Source organism: Chiloscyllium punctatum, chromosome 48 (assembly GCF_047496795.1).
Source record: "Chiloscyllium punctatum isolate Juve2018m chromosome 48, sChiPun1.3, whole genome shotgun sequence".
NCBI lineage: Eukaryota > Metazoa > Chordata > Chondrichthyes > Orectolobiformes > Hemiscylliidae > Chiloscyllium > Chiloscyllium punctatum.
In genome coordinates this window covers 40,974,945-41,001,441 of record NC_092786.1, presented here as the reverse complement: position 1 = coordinate 41,001,441, position 26,497 = coordinate 40,974,945, and the positions used below count along the sequence as shown (strand labels likewise).

The 26,497-nt window shown below is 42.1% G+C and overlaps 1 protein-coding gene and 1 long non-coding RNA gene across 6 annotated transcripts in view; one reads left to right on the top strand and one right to left on the bottom strand.

Annotated features, from left to right (window-relative positions):
- The window catches only part of LOC140468923 (SHC-transforming protein 1-like), a 140,558-nt gene that overhangs the window by 28,708 nt on the left and 85,353 nt on the right, over positions 1-26,497 (top strand). For 3 of the 5 annotated variants that reach the window (XM_072565035.1, XM_072565036.1, XM_072565037.1), the window contains exon 2: positions 19,546-19,674. In XM_072565035.1, the coding sequence (XP_072421136.1) occupies positions 19,546-19,674 (129 nt within the window). Of the gene's footprint in view, positions 1-19,110; positions 19,675-26,497 lie in introns of those variants that run through there. The other 2 variants (XM_072565033.1, XM_072565034.1) reach the window with 1 other exon arrangement.
- On the bottom strand, positions 1,233-18,711 carry LOC140468924 (uncharacterized). The gene is made up of 3 exons (XR_011955885.1): positions 18,431-18,711; positions 13,678-14,079; positions 1,233-1,375 (listed from the first exon to the last, which is right to left on the bottom strand). It is a non-coding gene; the product is annotated as an uncharacterized lncRNA (long non-coding RNA).

The window sequence follows — 26,497 nt, the reverse complement described above, 5'->3', positions numbered from 1 at the left end:
GAAAAGTGTGGCTCTTTCCAATTGATGGTATTTAAATAGATTGCTATCAGCGCAAAAATAATACCAATTGGAAAGTTCAGACAAACTAAAGACATTCCCACTTGTAACCACAAGGTGGCATTTTAAACTTCCTGAAACTATTCTGTTAAGGCAAGCAAAAGCTGATGTGGGAAACATGTTAAGGGTATTGCACTGGAAATATGCTTCAATGCTATTTCATAAGGAAAATAGAAATAGGTCAGCCACACATTCTAAAGACATCAATATCAAAAACATTAATTTTACAACAGGAAAATATATATGTTGGTGTTCTAGAAGTTCAGAGTTCTATTCAGATGTGAATATTATGTAGGTTTTAGTGAGTAGCAAATTAGCAATATTGAAATCTTAAAGCAGAGTTGTAAATGCAAATTGTCAACATTCTTGTTAGCCCACATTATTCAATTTCTAATGCTCAATGACATACTTTGGTCCTTGGACTCTCAATGCAATCCACTTTTTAAATCAGTTTATGGATCTGGGCATCATTGGTTAACCAATCATTTATTCCCCACCCCTAATTGTCCTGGAGCTGCCTTCTTAAATTGCTGTAGTCCTTGGAAGGCAAGTACATCCTCAAGCCAGGATGGTGTGTGGTTTAAAGGGGACTGTGTAGGTAGTGTTCTCATGCATTGCTGCCCTTATTGTTCCAGGTGGTTGAGGTTGCAGGTTCGGAAGATGCTGTTGAAATATGTTTGGAAAATGACTGCAGTGCATCTTGCTGCTGTTATACACTGCTGCCTGGGTTTGATTAGAAAGGGAGTGAATTTTGAACATGATGGATGGGCTGCCAATCAAGTGGGCTGTTTTCTCCTGTTTGTTCCTTGTGTATTGTTAGAGCTGCATTCATCCAGGCACGTGGAGAGTATTCCATCAGAGGTATGACCTGTGCCTTCTAAATGATAGATGGCTTTGGGGAGGCAGGAGTTGAGTTTCTTACCATGGAATTCTCAGCCTTTGATCTGCTGCTGCAGCCACAGTCTTTATATAGTGACAAAAGACTGCAGGTGCTGGAATCTAAAAGTAGACAAGCAGGAGGCTGGAAGAACACAGCGAGCCAGACAGCATCTGGAGGTGGAGAAAGTCACCTTTCTGAGTATAACCCTTCAAAGAAGAGTTTGTACCTGAAATGTTGACTTCTCCACCTTCTGATGCTGTCTGGCTTGCTGTGTTCTTCCAGCCTCCTGCTTGTCTATTACAGTCTTTATATGGCTGGTCCAATTCCAGTTAATGTAACTCCCAGGCTGTTGATACAAAGGGATTCAGCAATGATCCTGACCAAGAGCGTCAAGAGGAGATGGTAAGATTCTCTTTGTTCAGCATGTTACAAAAAAATCTGTAAACATTCAAAAATAATTTATTTTTAAAATTGTTAGTCTTAGTAGAGTTTAAAGTCACTAATTGGATATAGATAAATTGTTATTGCTTCGACTGTCAGGCACAATTGCAAGTTCATCTGAGAATAGTTTTTTTAAATTATTGTTGATTTCTGACAACTGCAGGAATATGATCTAATATTCAGCATTCGAAAAGACCTTGACATGTTTGACTTTGGATTGAATGTATGACTCAATCCAATCAATAGCAAAGAGTACATCTTGCACAAACTCAATATATGCATTGCAGCAACAAATAATGCATAAAATAGTAAAATCAGGAAACATGTTGCAGACTATTTTTTGCATTATAATGTTGTTGCTAAAGGCAGGAATACTTTGCACAAAATGTGAAATATAGTCCTAGGATTCTCATTCCGTAGTGGGGTTGGCTGAACCCCTTGAATGTTCACCAGGCCAGAATTTCCCTGAAATACAAATGTCACTTAGTGGTCCATCTCTAATGCAAATTAATTTGCCCAGAATTTACAGGATCATGGCAGGAAAGCATGTAGGAGCTTTTAAGTCTGAATTCATAAGAGATAAAACTGTGGTTGGACTTAATTCTCAGATCTTCTATAGTATGAGGAAAGGTTTTTTTTTTACTTTTTTGAAGAAAACTATTCAAATCAAACTGGAGGCAGAAACCAGGAGGAATCACAGGGATTGCATCCTGAAAGGAAAAAGACACATTTAGTACAGAAGGGCAACAGAATCAATCAGAAGGTCAAAAACACTCTACTGTTACACATGACAAACCAACAAAAAGGGTAGACACACAAAGGGTCAGTGCCAGTCTATCAAATACAAGGAGAGCCTAACTATGGCAAAGGAATGCTACATCTGAAAAATTCTAACACATTGCCATAAGATGAACCAAAGTAGGGTGCAGTTTGAAGAGTACAGTCAAGTGCCTCATGCCTATTCATGCAAAGATGTTAATATGATAGAACCACCACCACCACTGGAAAAGATACCAGTCATTGCTGGGGGAAATTATAGCTTAGGAGAAAGTGAGGACTGCAGATGCTGGAGATCAGAGCTGAAAGAAGTGTTGCTGGAAAAGCGCAGCAGGTCAGGCAGCATCCAAGGAGCAGGAGAATCGACGTTTTGGGCATAAGCACTTCTGCTCCTTGGATGCTGCCTGACCTGCTGCGCTTTTTCAGCAACACATTTTTCAGCTCAGAAATTATAGCTTAACTGACTTGAGTTTGACAATTTGTTTCTGGCAATAAACATCTTATTAATTTTAAGATTGATACAAGGATAAGTGACACTGCCTGATCAGATCAAACATCATGGCTGACAAAACAGAAGCCATAGCTTACACATATGAAATGCAATGGTCCTGGTTGCATCATTCTCAATTATTTACAAGTAACTCTGCAATGCAAAAAATATTAGAGAGTTAAGAATGTATTTGTGATTCAGAATCAATACTTTTCACTTTTGAGCTAGCGTGTAGTCTTGACCCAAACATCCTTGAGTCAACAGATAGATATCAACTCGGTCCAAGGGTACAACTAGTCCAGGAACAAGCCATGATCAATTGGTCAAACGACAACCAATAAAAGATTTCATTGGGGTCCATAAACTTACATGGGAACCCAAAAAGAAGAAAAATCCATTTGTATTACCTACAATGCCATAAAGTAAATCTCTCATTTAGCTGAGATGATGAATTGGCCAGCAAGCCAAAAGAGGCTCAAGAACAAAAAAAAACCAAGAATGTGCTCCCTCTCACCAGTATTGCATGAAAGGATTGTCGGATCGAAAGTCCAGTGAATTGGTTGAGAACACATACTTTCAGCACTGACAGCATTTCAAACTGAAATGATTTACAAATGTATGACCAAAGACTTGTTATTCCTGCTTCTCTTTGAAAAGAGGAGTTGGAAAGGAAACACTGGAAATATTTAGGCATGGCCAGTGTATAGCTGTGGCTCAATTGGCAATATGGCAGCCAGAGATCTCAAGAAAAGTCAACGATCATATAGCTCATTATGAAATCTGGAATTATACAGATTTGTCAGGAATCCTATAATTACTGAAGACAGAAAAGAAGAACAAAATCAACATTGTTTTGTAAAGAAGATTGAGAACAAGCAAGGGCAGGATACCCCACCTGAACCCATTTGAGAAATTTTGACGGTTTGGTGAACAAAGTGAATCAGTGGTGTTGACTGTGATGTTCGGTGATGAGGCAAACACAAGTTAAAGCGCAAGATTTCAATCCTTCATCTTCCAAAGAAGAATGATCAGTATCAGGGTCAGAGATTATGCTGAGTAACAGGAACAAGAAGGTGAAGATGACTGGTTCATTGGGTAGACATCTACAGAGAGTGAATGAAGCTGTTCAAACTACTCAACAGGTTGAATTAAAACATTTAAGAGACTTCAACACAGATGTATCAGCAGATTGAGAAGGTAGATTTTCTTGTGCAGAATGAAAGTGAGCTGCATACTACTGCATGGATGCCTGGACAATGTCCACAGATAGAGATCATGGTTAATGACAATTACTTGGCTTTAGGATACTGCAAAAAAAAGTACTTATTTCCAAAGAGCAAACATCTTCTATGACGGATGTTTTGAGATTAAAAGGTCCACCATATGGTGTTATGGAGCACCTACCAGAGTTAGCAGGGAAGAGTTCCTCTGCAACAGCAATTCAGATGCTTAGGGGTACTTTAGGACTAATTACCAATTTTAGAGGAAGCAACATCCTCTGCAGAGGATATTCAAGAGATAAAAGATCTTCCAGAGGAGAAATGATTTATAAATCAATAAAGTTCAAGATCAGAATCAAGGTCAACAGTCCTCAAGCTCGTGATTTAACAATCTCCCAATGCCAAAGGGTATGTGCTCTGGAAGAATTGTGAAACCTCCACACTATCTAAATTCCTGAAATCAGAGACTCAGTGGATAGAGTAGTGATAAATATAAATGTCATTATAGGCCAAAAAAAAAGATGTTAATCCTGGGGACAAAAAAGCTTGCAACAGGGAGGTTTTGTATAAGGTAAATATAGAAAAAGTTAATGTTGAAAACTTATTTAAGCTCCATCCAATCCGATGATGTTCTACAGTCTTAGATGTTGAATAAAGGAGCTTAGTTCAAGGTCCCAATGGAGATAGATGACATCCTTGTCTCCTGATAGATACAAGAATTAAGACCAACAAGCCAATGTAATGTGAGGTTATTGCTGTCTCTTGCCTCTTTTTAAGACTCACTAATGGTTCATCCTCTACCAATATTGACCTGGTAGTGGTTGTTTGCATAGTACCTACTAAACAAGCTTTACAATTCTGGGGAAAAGTAACCCCTTTTCTGAAAATCTGCTAAAGTCAAGAGGCAGATGTAAAGAAGTAAGTATTGATGAAGTAATCAAGGTAACAATGTCAGGATCAGTGAGAACATAATATCTAAAACTGAGGAGACAGAGTGAGATTGGTTACCATTGGACTATAGATAGAGTCAAAAAGCGTGACGCTGGAAAAGCACAGCAGGTCAGACAACATCAGAGTCTACATCGACTCTGCTGCTCCTCAAATGCTGTGCCTTTCCAGCACCACACCTTTTGACTCCGATCTCCAGCATCTGCAGGCCTTACTTTCTCCATTGAACTATAGACAGACTATTAGTAGATTGCAAGATGCAGTATTGTGAGGGAACAACTTCAGGATTTTCAAAAATGCTGAAAATCATTGTACGAAATAACCTCCTAACCAGTGCTACTTCTGTGAAGGCATTTGTTTTTATCTAAGCCTCAATCACCTTTCATTTGTTGCATATGAATGTGACCAATAATACCACACCACCTGTGCACTGTTCAGCAATGCAAGGGACAAAAGCAATTCCCACCTCCAACCCCCAAAACCAAACCACTAGTGAGTCATGTTGGATTCAATGTTTTTCAGCTGTCTCAAGGAGAGTGCAAGTGCAAACATTATATAAAACTGCAGATGTCTGTGTGTCTTCCGAAGCTAATCACAGAGCTTAATGAGCCAAGTCAGTTTGACATTCACAATTAATAGCATCATCAGAAACCCATGATTGTGTTCCATTCTTGGAAACACATCTGATGTTCTTTATGTAGCATAGGCATGGTGACTACTTACCATAAAATGTCATTTTAACCCAGATAGTGAGTTACACATTCCTAGTACACGGTGTTCTTATTAACCTCTGAATTAAAACATGGACATGTTAAAAATTAATAAGAAATAATAGAACTGGGAGGAGCTTTGAAGCTCTGCAAAATATTTTCAGATCTTTAATCAAGAAAAATCTTGAAATACATCCACCTTCTGATTCCATCTTGCTACCTACCCTCCCATATGATTCTAGTACTAACTGCTTGATTTACTTGATATTTCTAATCAACTTGTTCCAGACATGTGACTCACCTCTAGAATAAGTGGGGCTTGAATCTGGGCTCTCAGACCCAGGGATAGGGACACAACCACTGCACCACAAGAGTCCTACTACTTGATTTCTACAGTATATGAGCCATTAAATCACCATGGTTTGTACAATATCCATGATTAAACCACTTAAGCAATTTCAAAGGGAATGGAGTTTAAAAGAAGGGAAGTTTTGCTGAAACTACACAAAATACTTGGAATACCTGAACAGATTTTGGGCCTATTATTAAAGTAAAGTACTGTTGTGGGGGATGACTTACCAGGGGTAAGCAATGGGGCATAGGTCTCTGGCACAGATTCTGTCCCTGTTGCTCAGAAGGGAAGGGGGAAGAGGGCGGAGTATAAATCATTGGGAACTCCATAGTTAGGGGACAGATAGAAGGTTCTGTGGGAACGAGAGAGACTCATGCTTGGTGTGTTGCCTCCCAGGTGCCAGGATTCAGGATGTCTCTGATGGTGTTTTAGGATCCGGGGGGTCCAGTCCCAAGTCATGGTCCACGTAGGTGTCAACGAAATATGTAGGAAGAGAGATGAGGATTTAAGGCAGATATTCAGGGAGCTAGGACGGAAGCTTAGAGCTAGGACAAACAGTTGTTAACTCTGGGTTGTAGCCCGTGCCACGTGCTAGCGAGGCGAGGAATAGGGAGAGAGAGGAGTTGAACACATGACAACAGGGATTGTGCAGGAGGGAAGGTTTTGGATTCCTGGATAATTGGGGCTCTTTCTCGGGTAGGTGGGACCTCTACAAACAGGATGGCCTTCACCCGAACCAGAGGAGTACCAATATCCTGGGGATATTTGCTAATGTTCTTCGGATGGGTTTAAACTAATTCAGCAGGGGGATGGGAACTGAAATTGTAGGTAGAGTGTAGAGGAGTTTGAGAATAGGGAGGTCCAAAATAAGATTTCAGGGTCTCAAGAGGGCACCAGCAAGCAGGTTCTGGGATTTACATGTTTCAGTAAGAACAGAGAAAATGGTATGTAGACAGACCAACAAGGGACGAGGCCACATTGGATTTGGTACTGGGTAATGAACCCAGCCAGGTATTAGATTTGGAGGTAAGTGAACACTTTGGTGATAGTGACCACAATTCAGTTATGTTTACTTTAGCGATGGAAAGGGATAGGTATACATGGGAGGGTGTGAGCTACAGCTGGGGGAAAGACAATTACGATGCGATTAGACAAGATGCATAGGATGGGCAGAATAGAAATGTGGAGCTTATTCAAGGAACAGCTATTATGTGTCCTTGATAAGTATGTTACTGTCAGACAAGGAGGAAGTTGTCGAGCGCAGGAGCCATGGTCTACTAAGGAAGTTGAATCTCTTGTCAAGAGGAAGAAGGCGGCTCACGTTAGAATGAGATGTGAAGGCTCAGTTCGGGTGCTTGAGAGTTACAGGGTCGCCAGGAAAGACCTAAGGAGAGAGCTAAGCTGAGCGAGGAGGAGACATGAGAAGTTATCAGATCGGATCAGGGAAAACTCTAAAGCTTTATATAAGGGATAAGAAAATGACTAGAGTAAGATTAGGGCCAATCAAGGACAGTAGTAGGAAGTTGTGCGTGAAGTCAGAGGAGATAGGAGAGGTGCTAAATGAATACTTTTTGTCAGTATTTAATTGGAAAAAGATAATGTTGTCGAGGAGAACACTGAGAAACAGGCTTCTAGAATAGATGGGATTGAGGTTCACAAGGAGGAAGTGTTAGAAATTCTGGAAAGTGTGAAAATAGATATATCCCCTGTACAGGATGTGATTTATCCAGGAAATCTCTGGGAGGCCAGGGAGGAGATTGCTGAGCCTTTGGCTTTATGTCGTCATTGTCTACAGGAATAGTGCCAGAAGACTGGAGGATAGCAAATGTTGTTCCCTTGTTTAAGAAGGGGAGTAGAGACAACCCTGATAATTATAGAGCAGTGAGCCTTGCTTCGGTTGTGAGTAACATGTTGGAAAAGGTTATAAGAGGTTTATAATCATCTCGAAAGGAATATGTTGATTCAGGGTAGTCAACACAGTTTTGTGAAGAGTAGCTCGTGCCTCACAAACCTTAATTAATTATTTGAGAAGGATGAGAGTAAAGCCATTGATGTAGTGTATATGGATTTCAGTAAGGCATTTTTTAGATTAGATTATTTATTTACATTGTGGAAACAGGCCCTTTGGCTCAACAAGTCCACACCGACCCTCTGAAGAGCAACCCAGCCAGACCCATTCTCCTACACCTAACACTCCGGGCAATTTAGCATGGACAATTCACCTAACCTACACATCTTTGGACTGTGGGAGGAAATCGGAGCACCCAGAGGAAACCCACGCAGACACTGGGAGAATGTGCAAACTCCACACAGAAGTTGCCTGAGGCGGGAATTGAACCCAGGTCTCTATTTGGTAAGGTTCCCCATGGTAGGCTACTGCACAAAATACGGAGGCATGGGATTGAGGGTGATTTAGCGGTTTGGATCAAACATTGGCGAGCTGAAAGAAGACAGAGGGTGGTGGTTGATGGGAAATGTTCAATCTGGAGTTCAATTACTAGTGGTATACCGCAAGGATCTGTTTTGGGGCCACTGCTGTTTGTCATTTTTACAAACAACCTGGATGAGGGCTTAGAAGGTTGGGTTAGTAAATTTGGGGAATACACTAAGGTCAGTGGAGTTGTGGATAGTAGGTGACAGAGGGACATAGGGAAGCTGCAGAGCTGGGCTGAGAGGTGGCAAATGGAGTTTAATGCAGAAAAGTGTGAGGTGATTCACTTTGGAAGGAGTAACAGTGTACTGGGCGAATGATAAGATTCTTGGTAGCGTAGATGAGCAGAGAGGTCTCTGTGTCCATGTACATAAATCCCTCAAAGTTGCCACCCAGGTTGATTGGGTTGTTAAGAAGGCATAGTGTGTTAGCTTTTACTGGTAGTGGGATCGGGTTTCAGAACCATGAGGTCATGCTGCAGCTGTACAAAACTCTGGTGTGGCCGCACTTGGAGTATTGTGTGCAGTTCTGGTCACTGCACTATAAGAAGGATGTGGAAGCTTTGAAAAGAATTCAGAGGAGATTTAATAGGATGATGTCTGGTATGGAAGGAATATCTTATGAGGAAATTTGAGGGACTTGAGGCTGTTTTTGTTAGAGAAAAGAAGGTTGAGAGGTAACTTAGTTGAGACATATAAGATGATCAGATGTTAGGTTGGGTGGACAGTGAGAGCCTTTTTCCTGGGATGTTGATGGTTAGCACAAGGGGCATGACTTTAAATTGAGGGGTGATAGATTTAGGACACATGTCAGAGGTAGTTTCTTTACTCAGAGTAGCAGGGACGTGGAACCCACTGCCTGCAACAGTAATAGACTCAGCAACCTTTAAGGGCATTGAAGTGGTCATTGGATAGGCATATGGATGAGAGTGGAATAGTGTAGGTTAGATGGGTTTCACGGGTCGGTGTAACATCGAGGACTGAACCGCCTATACTGCACTGAAATGTTCTATTTATACAGGCATTGGAGACAATCCAGAGAAGGTTCACTAGGGTTCATGCCAGGCTAGGAGGGACTATTTTATGAGAGGTTGGGCCTGTACTCATTGGAATTTAAAAGAATGAGAGGTAATCTTACTGAAACACAAGATTAAGACCATAAGACATAGGAGTGGAAGTAAGGCCATTTGGCCCATCGAGTCCACTTCGCCATTTAATCATGGCTGATGGGCATTTCAACTCCACTTACCTGCATTCTCCCCGTAGCCCTTAATTCCTTGTGACATCAAGAATTTATCAATCTCTGCCTTGAAGACATTTAGCGTCCCGGCCTCCACTGCGGCAATGAATTCCAAAGGCCCACCACTCTCTGGCTGAAGAAATGTCTCCGCATTTCTGTTCTGAAATGACCCCCTCTAATTCTAAGGCTGTGCCCATGGGTCCTAGTCTCCTCGCCTAACGGAAACAATTTCCTAGCATCCACCCTTTCCAAGCCATGTATTATCTTATAAGTTTCTATTAGATCTCCCCTTAACCTTCTAAACTCCAATGAATACAATCCCAGGATCCTCAGCCGTTCCTCGTATGTTAGACCTACCATTCCAGGGATCATCCGTGTGAATCTCCACTGGACACGCTCCAGTGCCAGTATGTCCTTCCTGAGATGGGGGGCCCAAAACTGGACACAGTACTCCAAATGGGACCTAACCAGAGCTTTATAAAGTCTCAGTAGCACATCGCTGCTTTTATATTACAACCCTCTTGAGATAAATCACAACATTGCATTCGCTTTCTTAATCACAGATTCAACCTGCATGTTTACCTTAAGAAAATCCTTGACTAGCACTCCCAGATCCCTTTGTACTTTGGCTTTACGAATTTTCTCACCGTTTAGAAAGTAGTCCATGCTTGTATTCTTTTTTCCAAAGTGCAAGACCTCGCATTTGCTCACATTGAATTTCATCAGCCATTTCCTGGACCACTCTCCCAAACTGTCTAGATCCTTCTGCAGCCTCCCCACTTCATCAGTACTACCTGCCTGTCCACCTAACTTCGTATCATCAGCAAACTTTGCTAGAATGCCCCCAGACCCTTCATCCAGATCATTAATACATAACGTGAACAGCTGCAGCCCCAACACTGAACCCTGCGGGATACCGCTTGTCACCAGCTGACATTCCGAAAGAGAACCTTTTATTCCAACTCTCTGCCTTCTGTCAGACAGCCAATCCTCAATCCATGCCAGTCGCTCACCTCGAACACCATGGGCCCTCACCTTACCCAGCAGCCTCCCGTGTGGCACCTTATCAAAGGCCTTTTGGAAGTCTAGATAGACCACATCCACTGGGTTTCCCTGGTCTAACCTACTTGTCACCTCTTCAAAGAATTCTAACAGGTTTGTCAGGCACGACCTCCCCTTACTAAATCCATGTTGACTTGTTCTAATCCTACCCTGCTCTTCCAAGAATTTAGAAACCTCATCCTTAACAATGGATTCTAGAGGTTAGGCTAATTGGCCTATAATTTTCCATCTTTTGTCTTGCTCCTTTCTTGAACAAGGGGGTTACAACAGCGATCTTCCAATCATCTGGGACTTTCCCTGACTCCAGTGACTTTTGAAAGATCTCAACCAACACCTCCGCTATTTCCTCAGCCACCTCCCTCAGAACTCTAGGATGTAGCCCATCGGGGCCAGGAGATTTATCAATTTTAAGACCTTTTAGCTTTTCTAGCACTTTCTCTTTTGTAATGGCAACCATACTCAACTCAGACCCCTGACTCCCTTTAATTGTTGGGATATTACTCATGTCTTCCACTGTGAAGACTGACGCAAAGTACTTATTAAGTTCTCCAGCTATTTCCTTATCTCCCACCACTAGCCTTCCAGCATCATTGAAGTGGTCCAATGTCTACTTTTGCCTGTCGTTTGTTTCTCATATATTGAAAGAAACTTTTACTATCATTTCTAATATACTGGCTAGCCTACCTTCATATTTGATCCTCTCCTTCCTTATTTCTCTCTTTGTTATCCTCTGTTTGTTTTTGTAGCCTTCCCAATCTTCTGATTTCCCAGTGCTCTTGGCCACTTTATAGGATCTCTCTTTTTCTTTGATATATTTCCTGACTTCCTTTGTCAGCCATGGCTGTCTAATCCCTCCTTGGATAATCTTTCTTTTCTTGGGGATGAACCTCTGTACTGTGTCCTCAATTATACCCACAAACTCCTGCCATTTTTGCTCTACTGTCTTCCCCGCTAGGCTCTGCTTCCAGTCGATTTTCGTCAGTTCCTCTCTCATTCCCTCAATTACCTTTATTTAACTGTAACACCATTACATCCGATTTTGCCTTCTCTCTTTCAAACTCCAGACTGAACTCTACCATATTATGATCGCTGCTTCCTAAGTGTTCCCTTACTTTAAGATCTTTTATAAAGTCTGGTTCATTGCAAAGCACTAGGTCCAGAATAGCCTGCTCCCTTGTGGGCTCCATGACAAGCTGTTCCAAAAAGCCATCCTGTAAGCATTCCATGAATTCCCTTTCTTTGGATCCACTGGCAACATTATTTACCCAGTCCACCTGCATATTGAAGTCCCCCATGATCACCATGACCTTGCCTTTCTGACATGCCTTCTCTATTTCCCGGTACATGTTGCGCCCCTGGTCCTGACCACTGTTAGGAGGTCTGTACATAACTCCCATTATGGTTTTTTTGCCTTTGTGGTTCCTCAATTCCACCCACACAGACTCCACATCATCTGACACTATGTCATTCAGTGCCATAGACTTAATTTTGTTCTTAACTTACAAGGCAAACCTGCCCTTTCTATCCACCTCCCTATCTTTTCGATCAGTTGTAAATCCTTGGATGTTTAACTGCCAGTCCTGAACCCCCTGCAACCATGTCTCTGTGATGCCTACTACATCATAATCATTCACGATGATCTGTGCTGTTAGTTCATCTACTTTGTTACGAATGCTACGAGCATTCAGGTAAAGTGCCTTAATGCTAACTTTCTTATCATTAGAGATATTGGAAGTCATAAGATGTCCTAAGTTATCCTTCCTTTTTGCTGCATTCCTAGTCTGCCTCAATCTTAAATCCACGTGCACACATGCTATCCTGCTGCTTATCTTTCTATTTAACTCCATACTCCCCGTTGCTTTCACTTTCCCTTCCCCCCCCACCCCCCAACTCAGAAGTTTAAAGTCCTACTGACCACCCTATTTATCCTCTTCGTTAGAACATTGGTTCCAGATCGGTTCAGGTGGAGACCGTCCCAACGGTACAAATCCCCCCGGTTCCAAAACTGATGCCAATGCCCCATGAAATGGAATCCCTCTTTCCCACACCAATCCCTTAGCCACGTGTCTACTTCCCTAATTTTCTTATCCCTATGCCAATTGGCACGTGGCTCAGGCAGTAATCCAGAGATTATGACCCTTTAGGAAGGAAATTGAAGTACAGGTCCTCATGTTTGATAATCCGCAAACAGGTCCTCCACCCTAGCTTTGCCTTATGTTGTTAGTCCCAACGTGGACCACAACAACTGGATCCTCCCCCTCCCGCTCCAATATCCTTTCAAGCCGGTCGGAGATGTCCCGCACCCTGGCACCGGGCAGGCAACACACCATGCAAGATTCCCGATCCGGCTTGCATAGGATACCATCTGTCCCCCTAATTATAGAATCCCCTATAACAACTACTTGTCTTTTTGCTCCCTCCTCTTGAATGGCCTTCTGCACCATGGTGTCGTGGTCAGCTGGCTCATCCTGTCCAGAGCCCTTTTCCTCATCCGTATAGGGAGCAAGAATCTCATACCTGTTGGACAAGGTCTAGGGCTAAGGCTCCTGCACTCCTGAACTCCGGTTCCCCCTACCTGCCTCACTTACAGTCACACTCTGATGTCCCTGATCACTGACTGAATGTGAATTACTTAATCTCCCAGGTGTGACTGCCTCCTGAAACAAAGCGTCCAGGTAACTCTCCCCCTCCCGGATGTGTCGCAGTGTTTGAAGCTCAGATTCCAGATCATCAACTGAGTCGGAGTTCTTCCAGCAACCAGAGTCCTATTTTTGGTTGGGGTGTGGGGTGGGAGACACAACACGTGTAGTGTCTCAGGTTCAGCCACTGCTGCAGATGTGGTCACTGCCATTCACAATGGGATCAGCCAGCTCCCACATCATACAGCTACAGCACATCACCTGCCCAGCCATCTCTGCTTAGTTAATAACTTTATTACTTTGTATAAATTAGAGTTAAAATACTTTCTAATACCTCTCTGCTATAGTCTTTTTCTAAAAACCAATTAATAGATAAACCATGAAAAGTAAATTTTTAACCAATCACCGATAAAGAAATAGAAAATCCTTACCTTAACAAACCAGAGTCCTATTTTTGGTTGGGGTGTGGGGTGGGAGACACAACACGTGTAGTGTCTCAGGTTCAGCCACTGCCCAGATATATTACCGGCAGTTCCCTGGTCGTCGCTCCTGCTCTTCCTGCTTATTAACTAGGTTAGAAGAGGAGGGCGGGTGGGAGACACTATAGTAGTAGAGTCTCAGGTTTAGCCACCTTGCTGATATATATGGTCACTGCTTTCCTTCCCGGCTGCCCCTCTGGTCCTCGTCACTTCCTCCACTGCTCCCGCTCCTTCTCCACTGCTGCTCACACTCAAAATGGCCATTGGTGTCGAAGGGTGAGTATTTATACTCACTGCTATCCTTCCCAGCTACCCCTCTGGTCCCCGTCACTTCCTCCGCTGCTACCGCTCCTTCTGTGAAAGAGGAAAACATCACTGCCCGTTACCGGTAAGTAATTTTAATAAAAACTGCCTTACCTTATCTGCAGTCTTCCGAGTTCATCCTACCTCTGCTGCTGCTCGCACTCAAAGATTCTTAGCAGATTTGATAGTGTCCTCCTGTTTCCTATTCCCTTATCAGTCAAAGTAAACACTCAGAGACACAATATGGCTTTAACTCCTTCATCTTTATTCCAGGCCCTGGGGGGGGGCGCAAAGAGAGAAAATGACTGCCCATGTGTATAGAGACATGAGTTCTTGGTCTTCTCTCGAACAGCAGATTCTTAAGGAATTACATACAGAGGAACCTCAATTAACCAAATATCAATTATCCGAATTTCGGATTATCCGAAGAAGATCTCAAGGTTCCAATAGAAACGTTACAGCAAAGAGGTGTTTCCAACGCTGATCGCATTGTTTGTTTACAATGATTAAAAATGAACTCAGCTTACTGAAATGCTGCCGAGAACAGTCCTGGTCATTAAAGGGAGTGCAGGCACCTCTCTCTCCCCACACTTTCCATGGAGTTTTACAAAGGGGTGTATCATAAACCCCTCCCCTTTCCCCAGATAATCTCTCCAACATTGTCCTAAACAGAGTAAAGGTAAAACATGTCAAAAAGTTGCAGCAAAAAGTTGTGTGTGCGCATGTGTGCACACGCGTGCTATTTGAGACTCACCCCAAAGGCAGCAGAATTCTTGCTGTTGGTGTCCAGTCTGACTGCCCCAGAGAGGGATTGGGGGAAATGGACGGTGCAGGGGTTGGGGTGGGGGAAGGGGGGAAGGTGGGAGGGGCAGACAGGGGCGGGTTTGGGGGGCAGGCTGAGGCAGACATTGGGTGGGGATCCAGATGGGAGGGGTGGGTGTGGACAGGGGCTCATGCACTGTGTGCTGCTGCCTAGTCTCCTGAACAGGGAGCAGATTTAGCAAATGCTCGCTGTGTCAATCCCTTTGAACTGATTAGGGTGGGGGAAGTCTTCAGCAATGCTGCAGACACAAAAGTGTGTGTCTGCTCAGAAACAAAACCTGAGACAGAGAGAAGGAGCAAGATTAGAGTGGTGCTGGAAAAGCACCAATCAACCACACCGCCCTGTGGCCCAACATTTCAATTCCCCCTCCCATTCTGCTGAGGACATGGAGGTCCTGGGCCCCCTTCACCGCCGCTCCCTCACCACCAGACACCTGGAGGAAGAACGCCTCATCTTCCGCCTTGGAACACTTCAACCCCAGGGCATCAATGTGGACTTCACCAGTTTCCTCATTTCCCCTTCCCCCACCTCACCCCAGTTCCAAACTTCCAGCTCAGCACTATCCCCATGACTTGTCCTACCTGCCTATCTTCTTTTCCACCTATCCACTCCACCCTCCCCCCGATCTATCACCTTCATCCCCTCCCCCACTCACCTATTGTACTCTATGCTACTTTCTCCCCACCCCCACCCTCCTCTAGCTTATCTCTCCACCCTTCAGGCTCTCTGCCTGTACTCCTGATGAAGGGCTTTTGCCCGAAACGTCAATTTTATTGCTCCTCGGATGCTGCCTGAACTGCTGTGTTTTTCCAGCACCACTCTAATCTAGACGCTGGTTTCCAGCATCTGCAGTCATTGTTTTTACCGAGAGAGAGGGAGCAAGGCAGGCAGAGCAAGCAAAAAGGAAACTTCAGAAAACTCCGAGCCCCAGAGGAGATGCATTGGATCAATTAACCGAATAATGAATTACCCGAAAGAAATAGTTCCCACCCATCTCATTCGGATAATCGAGGTTCCCGCTCTGTAGTCACTTACAGGGAGCAGCATCCAAATAAGGCAACATCTATATTGATTGATTGACCATTCCAATAGGTGAGCATCAACAGTAAAGATCAAGTCACCTGGTGTTATACAATGAGTGTTCTTAACCCATTTGCACCTCGTCAACCCACTACCTTCCTTCAGCACCTCAGTGTTTACTGCAAGTTCTCATCTGATCCAAGTCATGCTAGCTGAGTCTTGGTCCCACATAACCCAAAATTTAACTCTTTCCCTGCCTGCTCATACCTTATACACTTTCTCAATAGGGTCGATATGGAAAAGTTGTTTGCCCTTGTGGCATAGTCAAAGATTAGTGGGCATAATCTCAGAATAACGGATTGCACACATTTGAAAGAGACAAGGAGAAATCTCTTCTCTGAGGGGTAGAGATTGTGTGGAATTCTTTATCACAGAGGGCTGTAAAATTTGGTCGTTCAGTACATTCAGGGCTGAGACGGACAGATTTTTAATCAGTAAGAGAATGGAGGGTATGGGAGAATGGCAGGAAAGTGAAAGTGATCAGCCATGATCTCTTTGAATGATTAGTTAACTCCATGGACTGAATAACCTACTTCTGCTATGTCTGATTATATCACATTAACCAAGAAGGTATAATAGAATTAGAATCACTAGTCTAAATTGCCCATCGTGTTCAGGAATGTGTAGGTTAGTTGCATTAAGTCAGGGGTAAATATAGTGTAGGGGAATGGTTCTGGGTGGGTTACTCTTCGGAGGATTGATGTGGACTTGTTGGGCCATACGGCCTGTTTCCACATGTAGGGATTCTCTCATTCATAGTGATCATGCATAGAATCCTTACAGTGTGGAAGCAGACTATTCGGCGCATCGAGTCCACACCAACCCTCCAAAGGACACCCCTCACCCTACCCTTGTAACCCTACATTTCCCATGGCTACACATCCTTGGACAATTTAGCGTAGTCATTCTACCTAACCTGCACATTTTTGGATTACTGGAAGAAACCGGAGCACCAGGAGGAATTAATCATATGTAACTAATGCTGCCTTGCGACTAAATCTCTCTCATATTACAAAATCAAGTGGGTAAGGGTTATGTTAGGATGCAGGGTAATTTAAGTCACTTTAATCTTCCCAGCTATTCCCTACCAACACAGTTTAAAAAAGGTAAATTGGGGAGGACTGATACTGTTAACGGGTTCTGGATTAGTGGTAGTGATCCAGGCGGCACCGAGACTTGGATATTAATTCGGCTCACGTTAGTTAGATTGTTTTTGTCAGCTAGGGAGCTGAATGAGTTTAGGGGACCGACATCTTTGTGAGCATAGGCCCACAAAAACTGTAGGAAAGGGTTTTGCACTAAGTCGAGAGCCCTCGTCTTTGATCAAAGGCTGAAAGTACATTGTAGCAAATTGCCTCTGCACCTTTGTCCCAACAATCTGTGTGCTATGGCTAACATAGCCAGGGGAAAATGTGACCCCGACAGTAATAAAATAATAGCCTTCCATCCCCTACTTAAGAGAAGCAGTGAAACGGCTCATCAACTGCTCGGAGTACATTAAAGCGTCATTTACTGGAGACACTTTTAATCGACTCAAAAGTCTACTGCAACTTCCGGAGCCTAGCTTTTAACGAGATTGGATGTTTGTGAAATTCTGGTTTAAGAGGCAATTATGTCAGCAGTTAAAATTATAACTTTTTTATTTAAAATAAGAAAAAAATATAGAGTACTGGTGCCCACAATGAGAATACACCATCGGTAAACTTCTGATATTCCCTGCCAGTGACTCGGTTGAGGTAATTTTAATTCTCTAAATGAATTGTACGCTTTAATTATTCATGTCGCACGTCATTGTTGTGATTCACAACAGGGAGAGTCAGGTTTAAGTGAAATATTCTTCTCTTGGTTTAATTGTCGATATTTAACGAAACCTGAAATTCAAACGAACAAAACCAGATTATTTTTCCTCTCTGCCAGCCCACACAATTCCTGTCTTCCTGTGTGTTTGGCCGCCTCGTAGCTTCATTATGTCTTCAGAGTAAATTTAACAGTCTCAGGAAGTCGCAGTAGACCGGAGATTGAACCAACAGTCAATAAAAGGAACTCCAAACTCCGATAGATGCATCATTTCCTTCCCACGGGATTAATACCATATTTCCAAGTGTCCGTGACGTCCTTTTTTAAGTCGTGGAAATTTATCAAGGCTTTAATCTTCTTTTTCAATGTCGATGTTCATAATGCAGACGATCGTTTCCTAATAACGTTGTGCTATCTGCTATCGCTACATAAGTTTTGTTTTTGCATATAAAACGCAGATGGGTATATAAGGAGGGTGGGCATTTATGGTATTTGCGGTGTATGAGTCAGAAAGCCTTGTGCTGATTGGGTGAAAGGAAACCACCCGAGGGATTGTCAGTCACTGACAGTGAGCTGCATTTCATTCACAGATTTATTAGCAAGTGCACGCGGGGGGGGGGGGAAAGAGAGAAACAAACTCATTCACAAAAAGTTCATTCATAAAAATTGCACCAATACCCATTGTCCACTCGATTTACTGACCTTACCGCTGTGTCTCCCGTTTGTAACCCGCAGCTCGGGTCACTCCCGTTTAGCGGGAATGCCACCTTAAACCATTTTCCCGGTTAAGCAGTGTCAGCTTTTTTTCCCCCCAAAAGGAAGAGATTATGCAGCGACCCTGAAGAGGAGCATTTGGAAGACGGATTTACGAAAGCCCTCCCCCTCTCCAGCGTCAGCGTTGTTGGGTTTTATTAAAGAGGTCGTGGGAGGGGAGAAACTGTAACGATCGGATCCACCTTTTAGTCTTGGGTGAAAGGGTGATCCAGCCACACAGGGGCTTTTGGTGTTCAGCCCCGTGTTGTCTTTCGTGGTGGATACATCATTGGTTCGATTCTGGGAGGGGGGTTCAGTGGGTCGGCTGACTGGGCAGTAGCTCGGAGGGAGACGCCAGTCATTTTCTCCACGTCCTCCCCCGTTTAAAGCAGCACGATCCAAACTTGTACATCATTGTAGTTTGAGGACGGGGGACACAGTACATCAAAGCGGCGTCTGTATTTGTTTTTTTTTGGGAGGGGGGGTTTGGGAAATAGCAATTAGCATGAGGGGCAGGACATCACCGACACGCCGATGAAACCAACCCGGTTTTGGTCTGGTCTAGCCTGTGGGTACTTTCTGAACTTCAAAAGCTCCCGGAGAGCAGGATCATTTCCAGCGGCAGGGCTATGAGAGAACGTGTCGGTTGTAATTTTACCGGATCATATGTAGAAGGATTTCTCAGAACGCCGGGCATGCTTCACAGGGCAAAGTACAGTCGTTTCAGAAACGATTCTTTAACATCACTAGACGACCCCCCGGCCACCGCTTCACTCAGGGTCAAGAATCCATCCAGCTCGTCCCCTTGCTCTCCACTGACGCCCGGCTCTCCGGCAGATGAACTCCTGGCCGAGTCAGGGCATGCTGCGACCGGTCTGTGCATCCCCAAGATGACCAACCTGAAACTGTCTAACCCGGCCAGCCTGCTCGGCCTCAAGAGCTTGTCACTGGGCGCCAAGGAAATAGCCCGGGTGAAAGGCACCGACACCTTTGACGCTCCGAGTCTCTCTTCCTCCGCCCTCGACCTAACCAGCTGCTTCTCTGCATTCCCTCACCCCAAACAGGAGCTCCACAAGCTGGCCGCTAGCACAATGCAGTTTGGAGGGGGGCAACCCGTCAGCCAAGACTGGGCCAAAGTGTCGCCGCATCCTCGGGGCGATGTTCTCGGCTCTGGCGCACTTTACGCTGTGAGAGTAAGTAACTTTTTTAAAAAAAAAATTAATACTTTTAACAGCTATTGTCCTTTTGACTCATGCTGGATTTGTCATAGAAAGCACATGTAAGCTTTATTTTGAAAATGCGTTTTGAACAGTGTATTCAGATTTCTACCTATTACTTATTTACACTTGTGATTCGGAATACATTTACCTGGTTTGTGTAGAAAACTGATCTCAAACTATTCAATCAGGGCAGTCATGAAGTGTGAGAACTCGTTATATGTGACCGCAGTCCTTTAAACAGCAAAGACATGGGAACAAAAAAAAACAAAGTGAAGAGCGCTAATATAATGTACAGATCACGGCCCATGCTGAATTTGCCTCTCTTGAAACAGGCATCCAGACAGAATATTCCAAGCAACAATATTGATTTGTTTTAGACTTTAGAAGCTGCAGGCTATATAGTCGCCTGTTTCCTGATAACAGTGGCCGTGAGTGACTCTCAAAAATGTGCGTGTAATTTAGGCATAAAACGAAGGAAATTTCTTATTTCTGTATCACCTGATTTTTTTTCCCCATTCCATTTCTTAGTGTTGGCATAGGCATAATAATAATTCATTAATAATGAACTAGATCAGCTACACTGTTGACCAGAGCAGTTCACAAGTGTGGAACAAACAAGGTTTTGTTAATTGGACGGGCAATTAATACATATATAGACAGCAAGTAAAGTTGTGGTTAGTGCTGACTGGTATTTATAGAAGGTACTAAATCTGTCTGTTTATTATTGTGTTTTTAAAGTACCTGTGTGGGTTGTCAGGAAATGCACCATCACACTTTATGCTACACTTCCTTGTCAGACTTGTTGGGACATTTCATGCAATTAATTAGCTCCTCATCAATTTCTAGCAACTTTTTAAAAAAGTCTAATAAACTGTCTATTTTTTCTTTAACTAACAATGAAGTGGAAATATCAAGCCTGCTGTTTCTTCATGGAACAGAAACTTAAAAATTAAAATTTCAATTGGCTTCACCTTGTCCACTATATTAGTGGCTGAGCTAGAAAGTTAGGGATTCAAATCCCACCTCAGGATGCACTTGTACTGTTGGAGTTGGCAGCTTTCGGGTAAATCATCAAATCAGTGTGTTTTCTCATGAGTACATGAAACATCCTCTACCACTATTTTGAAGAATAACAAAAATGTTATCTCCTGTGTCCTGGCCATTAGTTATCGTCCCTGAATCAACATGAAAATGGATTATCTACTCATTATCACATTACTGTGTGTACTAATTGACTGTTGCATTCAAATCAAAACAAGAACCACACTTGTATAACAACATAAATAGAAGTAGAAATGGCCCATATGTTCTCTTGAGCCTGCTCAGCCATCCAGTAAGTCATGGTTCATTTAATTGTGGCCTTAAACTTACCTTCCAGCCTACGTGACTCCCTTGTAGGTCAAAAATCTGTCTTTGACCCTGCCTATGATGCTATCTTGGGTAGAGAATTCCAAAGATTAAGGGCTTTGAAGAAATTCCTCAACCTTTTTTATTTTGAAACTTCCAAAAGACTTAATTGGCTGACAAGTGCTTTGGAACAATCTGAAGTTGAAAGGTCCTATATAAATGCAAGTTTATTTTGCTTTTTCTAAAGCAATCAATTAAACTGTAGACTTACTATTACAAATTGTTAAGGATATAAATTTCAAAGGGCTTTCTCTCATCAACAACACCATGCAATATATATTTTTATAAAGTAAAATAGAGTTTTCATGTTCAATACATTGATGTGTGATAGTAGACATCTACAGATAAATTGTTTCTTTTAAAGCTAAAAACAGTGCACAAAGTAGTGTAAGTAATGAAGGAAAGTAGAAATTTACATTTAGATGTTAATTATCAGATCATCTGATATAAATTTTTGAGTTAGAGAGTGGATTACAAAATGTTCTTGACATCTAATTTGGATTTTATAGCTCACACTTTGTGACACTGTCTGGTTTGACACTTTACATACCGAGTTTTATGTCATCCTTGTAGTTGGTTAAAGTAGGATTACAAAATCTCAGCCATTAGCAGCTGATCTAGTAAAGAATGCAACTATTTTAGAGCTAAATAAGCTTGAATTTCCAATTATTGAGAATAATGTGAGGAAGTGATTCTCGGTCTACAAAATCCACTGCTTAAAAATAAAAACACAAGCTAATAAGATTGCTCCCAATATCATTTTGTTCCTTTCAGATGCAATTTTGATTGTGCTCTCAACTTTGAAAAAAGACACTTACTTAATTAGTTTGTAAAATACTTTCATTAATAGAAAAGTACACAAATTTTCAAGCTGAAATGTCTTGTACAGAAAGTGTAGTAAAATTCTCCATGCAGCATGTTCCACTCCTGTCTCAATATAGTTGTATAACATTTTAATATAATTAAGTGTGTTGAACAATGCATTCAGTTGAATACCTCTGTCTTTTGAGATGCCTGAACTTTTTAATTTGAGTTTCCGAGAGCCCTACGGCTGAAGACCAAGGTTAGAAGTATAGAATGTCTATCATGTGGAAAGAGGCCATTTGGCCTATTGGTCTACACCGACCCTGCAAAGAGCATCCCACCAGACCCAACACCCCCATTCTATCCCCATAACCCTGCTCATTCACCTAGCCTGCACATCCCTGGACTTTACAGCGCAATTTAGCATAGCCAATCCACTTAACCTGCACATCTTTGGACTTTACAGCTCGCTGCACCACCTGGAATTTTTGTATGGTCCCACTGATGTGTTTGGACCTGCTGTTTATTATTCTTATTCACTTTCTTTGAACAACGTGAGAGTTTGAAGGCAAATATGCATTTGTTTGTATAAACCATCAAGACATTGGCAATTGTGAACTTAAAATAGTAATTTCTTTGAGCTGTAAAAATTATGGAAATGTCAATGCATAATGCTATTAATACAAATTTACAAAACAACTGTAATGCTTTCAATGAGTTATTGATAGATTTCTCCCATTCCAGCAGTAATTGTCCTAATCCTCATGTTGATGTCTTTCTCCCTGTGCAAACTTTGGTTTCACATCTGGGTTCCTGTGTCCCTTGCAGTGTCTCTCTACCTAATCAACAATTAAACACATGACTGTTTTGCTTCTATCACACCTATAACCATACCGTTGAGCGGTTAATTCTATCATATGGTACTGAACTGCCTTTTTCCTCTGTCAGTTTCACGCTTGCTATATGCACTGTTATTTATGCATTTATGTATCTGTGATATTTGATAATAGGGGAAAGTAGTTGAATGAACACACGCCAAATGGTGAACAAAATGAGTTGGAGTTGAGAGGTAACTGAGTATCTCAAGAACAGATACATGAAAGTACTTAAAACTGAAATGGGTAACTAAGAGAGTGTGAGATGAAGTCAGGGAGAAATTTGACAGTTGAGGACCAGAATGTTCAAATCCATTTGCCATAGCGTAAGGAGTGATGTAGCTTGGAAGATGACTCAGTGACAGAAGTACAGAGATAGCTTTCAACCAGGCATTCCATCCATTCAGCATTCAGTACATATTTAATCTATAGGGTAATAAACAGATATGACAGTTTGATCTTCTACCTGTGTCTCACATGGAAAGAGAAAGTAAGATTTACCCTTGCCATTTGGAAGTATGATTCATTCGGAAGCTGCATGTACACATGGATATTTCTGGCATTTCGCCAGATCTGTCAGAAAAATCTATGAAGTCTCATAGGAAGTAGATTAGCTCCAGTGAGTCACTACTTCTGCCACTTCATCCATCATTCATGATGCTGAATATATATTTAGATCTTTAGCTGTTCTTTCATGCTGACATGCAGTAGTTTTTTTATTAACATATTAAGAATGAGCTATTACTAGACATTTATTTACTTTGGATATGGGGCAAAATATTTGTCTTATTCAGAGAATTATATATGTTCACATAATATTTAAATATATGCGCACACAACCATTACTTGTATATTGCAACATTCCCAAAATACAAGAAGTGTATACATTAACATGGATGTTCATTACCCACATCTGTCCTCTGTTTATGACCAATCAAGTACATGCACCAGTACACAAAAAATGAATTGCAGACACAACTGACCAGACAAGAACAAATGTCATTTTTTAAAAAAAATGGATGTTTGGGTCACTGAATCATACTGTACTGCCCAGTCAGGTTGCAACTCAAAAGATACTGTGGAAATAGACTGAGAGTGTCACCTTTGTAATGGGCCAAACAGTTGCCTGCAGAAAGTAGTACAGCAGCCAAAAATGGATCTGTGACACAATCTAGCAGGCGTCAGTGAAGTCTCTTGTCTCTTAACATTGGCAAGGCAGACCAACACTGCGAAACAGAATAAATCTGAAGTTTCTGTGGGCCACCTGGTTTGAAAGACAATTTTTCTTTTTTTTTGGAGGGGAGTAGAACTGAATAATAAAACCATTAACTTTTGGTTTTCATAGAAAATCAACAGATTATAAGTGTAATAAATGAGATCTGTAAATGCCCCAGCTGATGAAGTGAAATTTAACTTGCTGTTTTTTTAGTTACTTTAAACCAGCAATGTTGGCTCTAATACTTTTGGAACTGATATAAGAGCTGAATTAAACTAGATAAATTCTTTTTCACCTACACATGAATGCCACAACTATTTTTTGAGTATTCAGGAAAATAAATTTTATCGCCATAAATGTTCTGTTTTGTAGGTCAATGTTGATTATGATGATAGCCAAACAACATGAGTGCTATGATCTCTTAGACATTTGATCATTCCAATGTCAGAATGATGGGAATGTATTTTGCCAATCTTGCTGAGATCTACTTGTAGTGTGACTCCAATTGATTTGAAGAATTAATCTTGGTATAGTAAATTTATTTTCACAAACAGCCAAACTTGATCATCTCTCAAACCTCGTCATTTTCGTCATTTTCCTACCAGACTATAAGGCTGCTCTCTCATTAGAAAGAGATGACTGGTGGTGGTTTCACCTGAGGGTCACCACACTTCAGTGAGGGGAGAGGTTTAGAAGGAGACATAGTAATAACCTCGGCCAGTGTGGGAATTGAGCCTGTGCTGTTGGTGTTACTCTGCATTGCAAACCAGCCATCCAGCCAACTGAGCTAAATGATCCCCAACTCTAAACCCTAAGATGTACTATAAATAGTTTCTGAAGCAACAAACCTTCCCCCTTTGTGATGTCTTTTTGTTTTACCATACATCAGGTCATGATCCAACTCCCATGTTCTCGATGTTTGAAATCATCCTTTTGCACAGTAAAGGCAATGGTATAATACTCCTGTGCAGTACCCTGAAGTCTTAGTGGATGTTCTATACTGTATAGCGAGACTGGTAGATTGGGGGTGATGTACACTTCATCCTCACCATGAAGATCCATGATGTGTTCTAGATTAGATTCCTTACGGTGTGGAAGTAAGCCCTTGGGCCCAACCAGTCCACACCGACCCTCCGAAGAGTAACCCACCCAGATCCATTTCCCTCCTAACACTAACACTCGTGGGCAATTTAGCATGGCCAATTCGCCTGACCTGCACATCTTTGGATTGTGGGAGGAAACTGGAGCACCCAGAGGAAACCCACACAGACACTGGGAGAATGTGCAAACTCCACACAGACAGTCACCCGAAGCTGGAATCAAACCTGGGACCCTGGTGTTGTGAGGCAGCAGTGGTAACCACTGAGCCACCGTGCCGCCCCAGATGTGCAGCTGTTTCCTTTGCGACTTCCATTTTAATAATAAATTTCCTCTACAACTGTTATAAGCAAACGTAACTGTCAGTTGTAACCGATGGTACTCCCATCTTGTGAATTTGGTTACAAACTTCCCTAGTTTTCCAAGCACAGAGTCCTCTATTACTTTTTTTGAGAATTATATAGCTCTTGAAAAGAAGTTCCAGATCTGAAACGTTTTACATGTTGGGTAAATTGGATTAATTAGTATCATAAACTCTCTTTCTTTCCCTGCTCTCATTTGGAATAGTTCTGCAGATTGATGTATCAGTGGATTGGATGGTTTTGAAATAGAAAAAGGTGCATAGGTAAATCCTAAATTGACCTGTAAACTGCAAATTTAGAATCGATTGTACTTGGGAGAAAATCTATATCAGTTGCTGATATCTTATTTTGAAAAAAAAAAGTGTCTTTGCTGATTTGATTAGAAGTAGCCTGTTTTTCCTTTTCATGATCTTCTTGTCTGTTTCCTCCCCTCTTTACCCTGCAATTTCCTTTTTTTTAAATTGTTCTACTCTTGGCCTGCCAAGCAGACTAGAAGACTCAAACGTACCAGTATATATCAGTTCCAAATGTAAGGCACAGGTTGTTAGAATGGAATTGGCTTTTTCAAAATCAGACAGGCCGATTTATGAACTGTACTTACACTTAATTTCCATATCAGCCCAAAGTAATTTCCTGACCCTTTATTGTTTTATCTAATTTTTTTTTCCTCTAACTGGGCCAATTTTAATCACACTTAAAAGCAAGGGTAGAATTTCAACATTTTTATTATACCAGCAGTTTGCACAGCTTTCTTCAGGGTGGTGACTCTGTGGAACCCATTGCTGCAGGAAGCTTTGGAGGCCACGTCATTTGTGTATTTAGGACAGAGAGAGGTACCTGATTAGTAAGGGGATCGAGGGTTATGGGAGAAGGCAGGAGAATGGGGTTGAGAAACATACAGATTAGATTACTTACACTGTGGAAACAGGCCCTTCGGCCCAACAAGTCCACACCGACCCTCCGAAGAGCATCCCACCCAGACCCATTCCTCTACATTTACCCCTTCAACTAACACTACGGGCAATTTAGCGTGG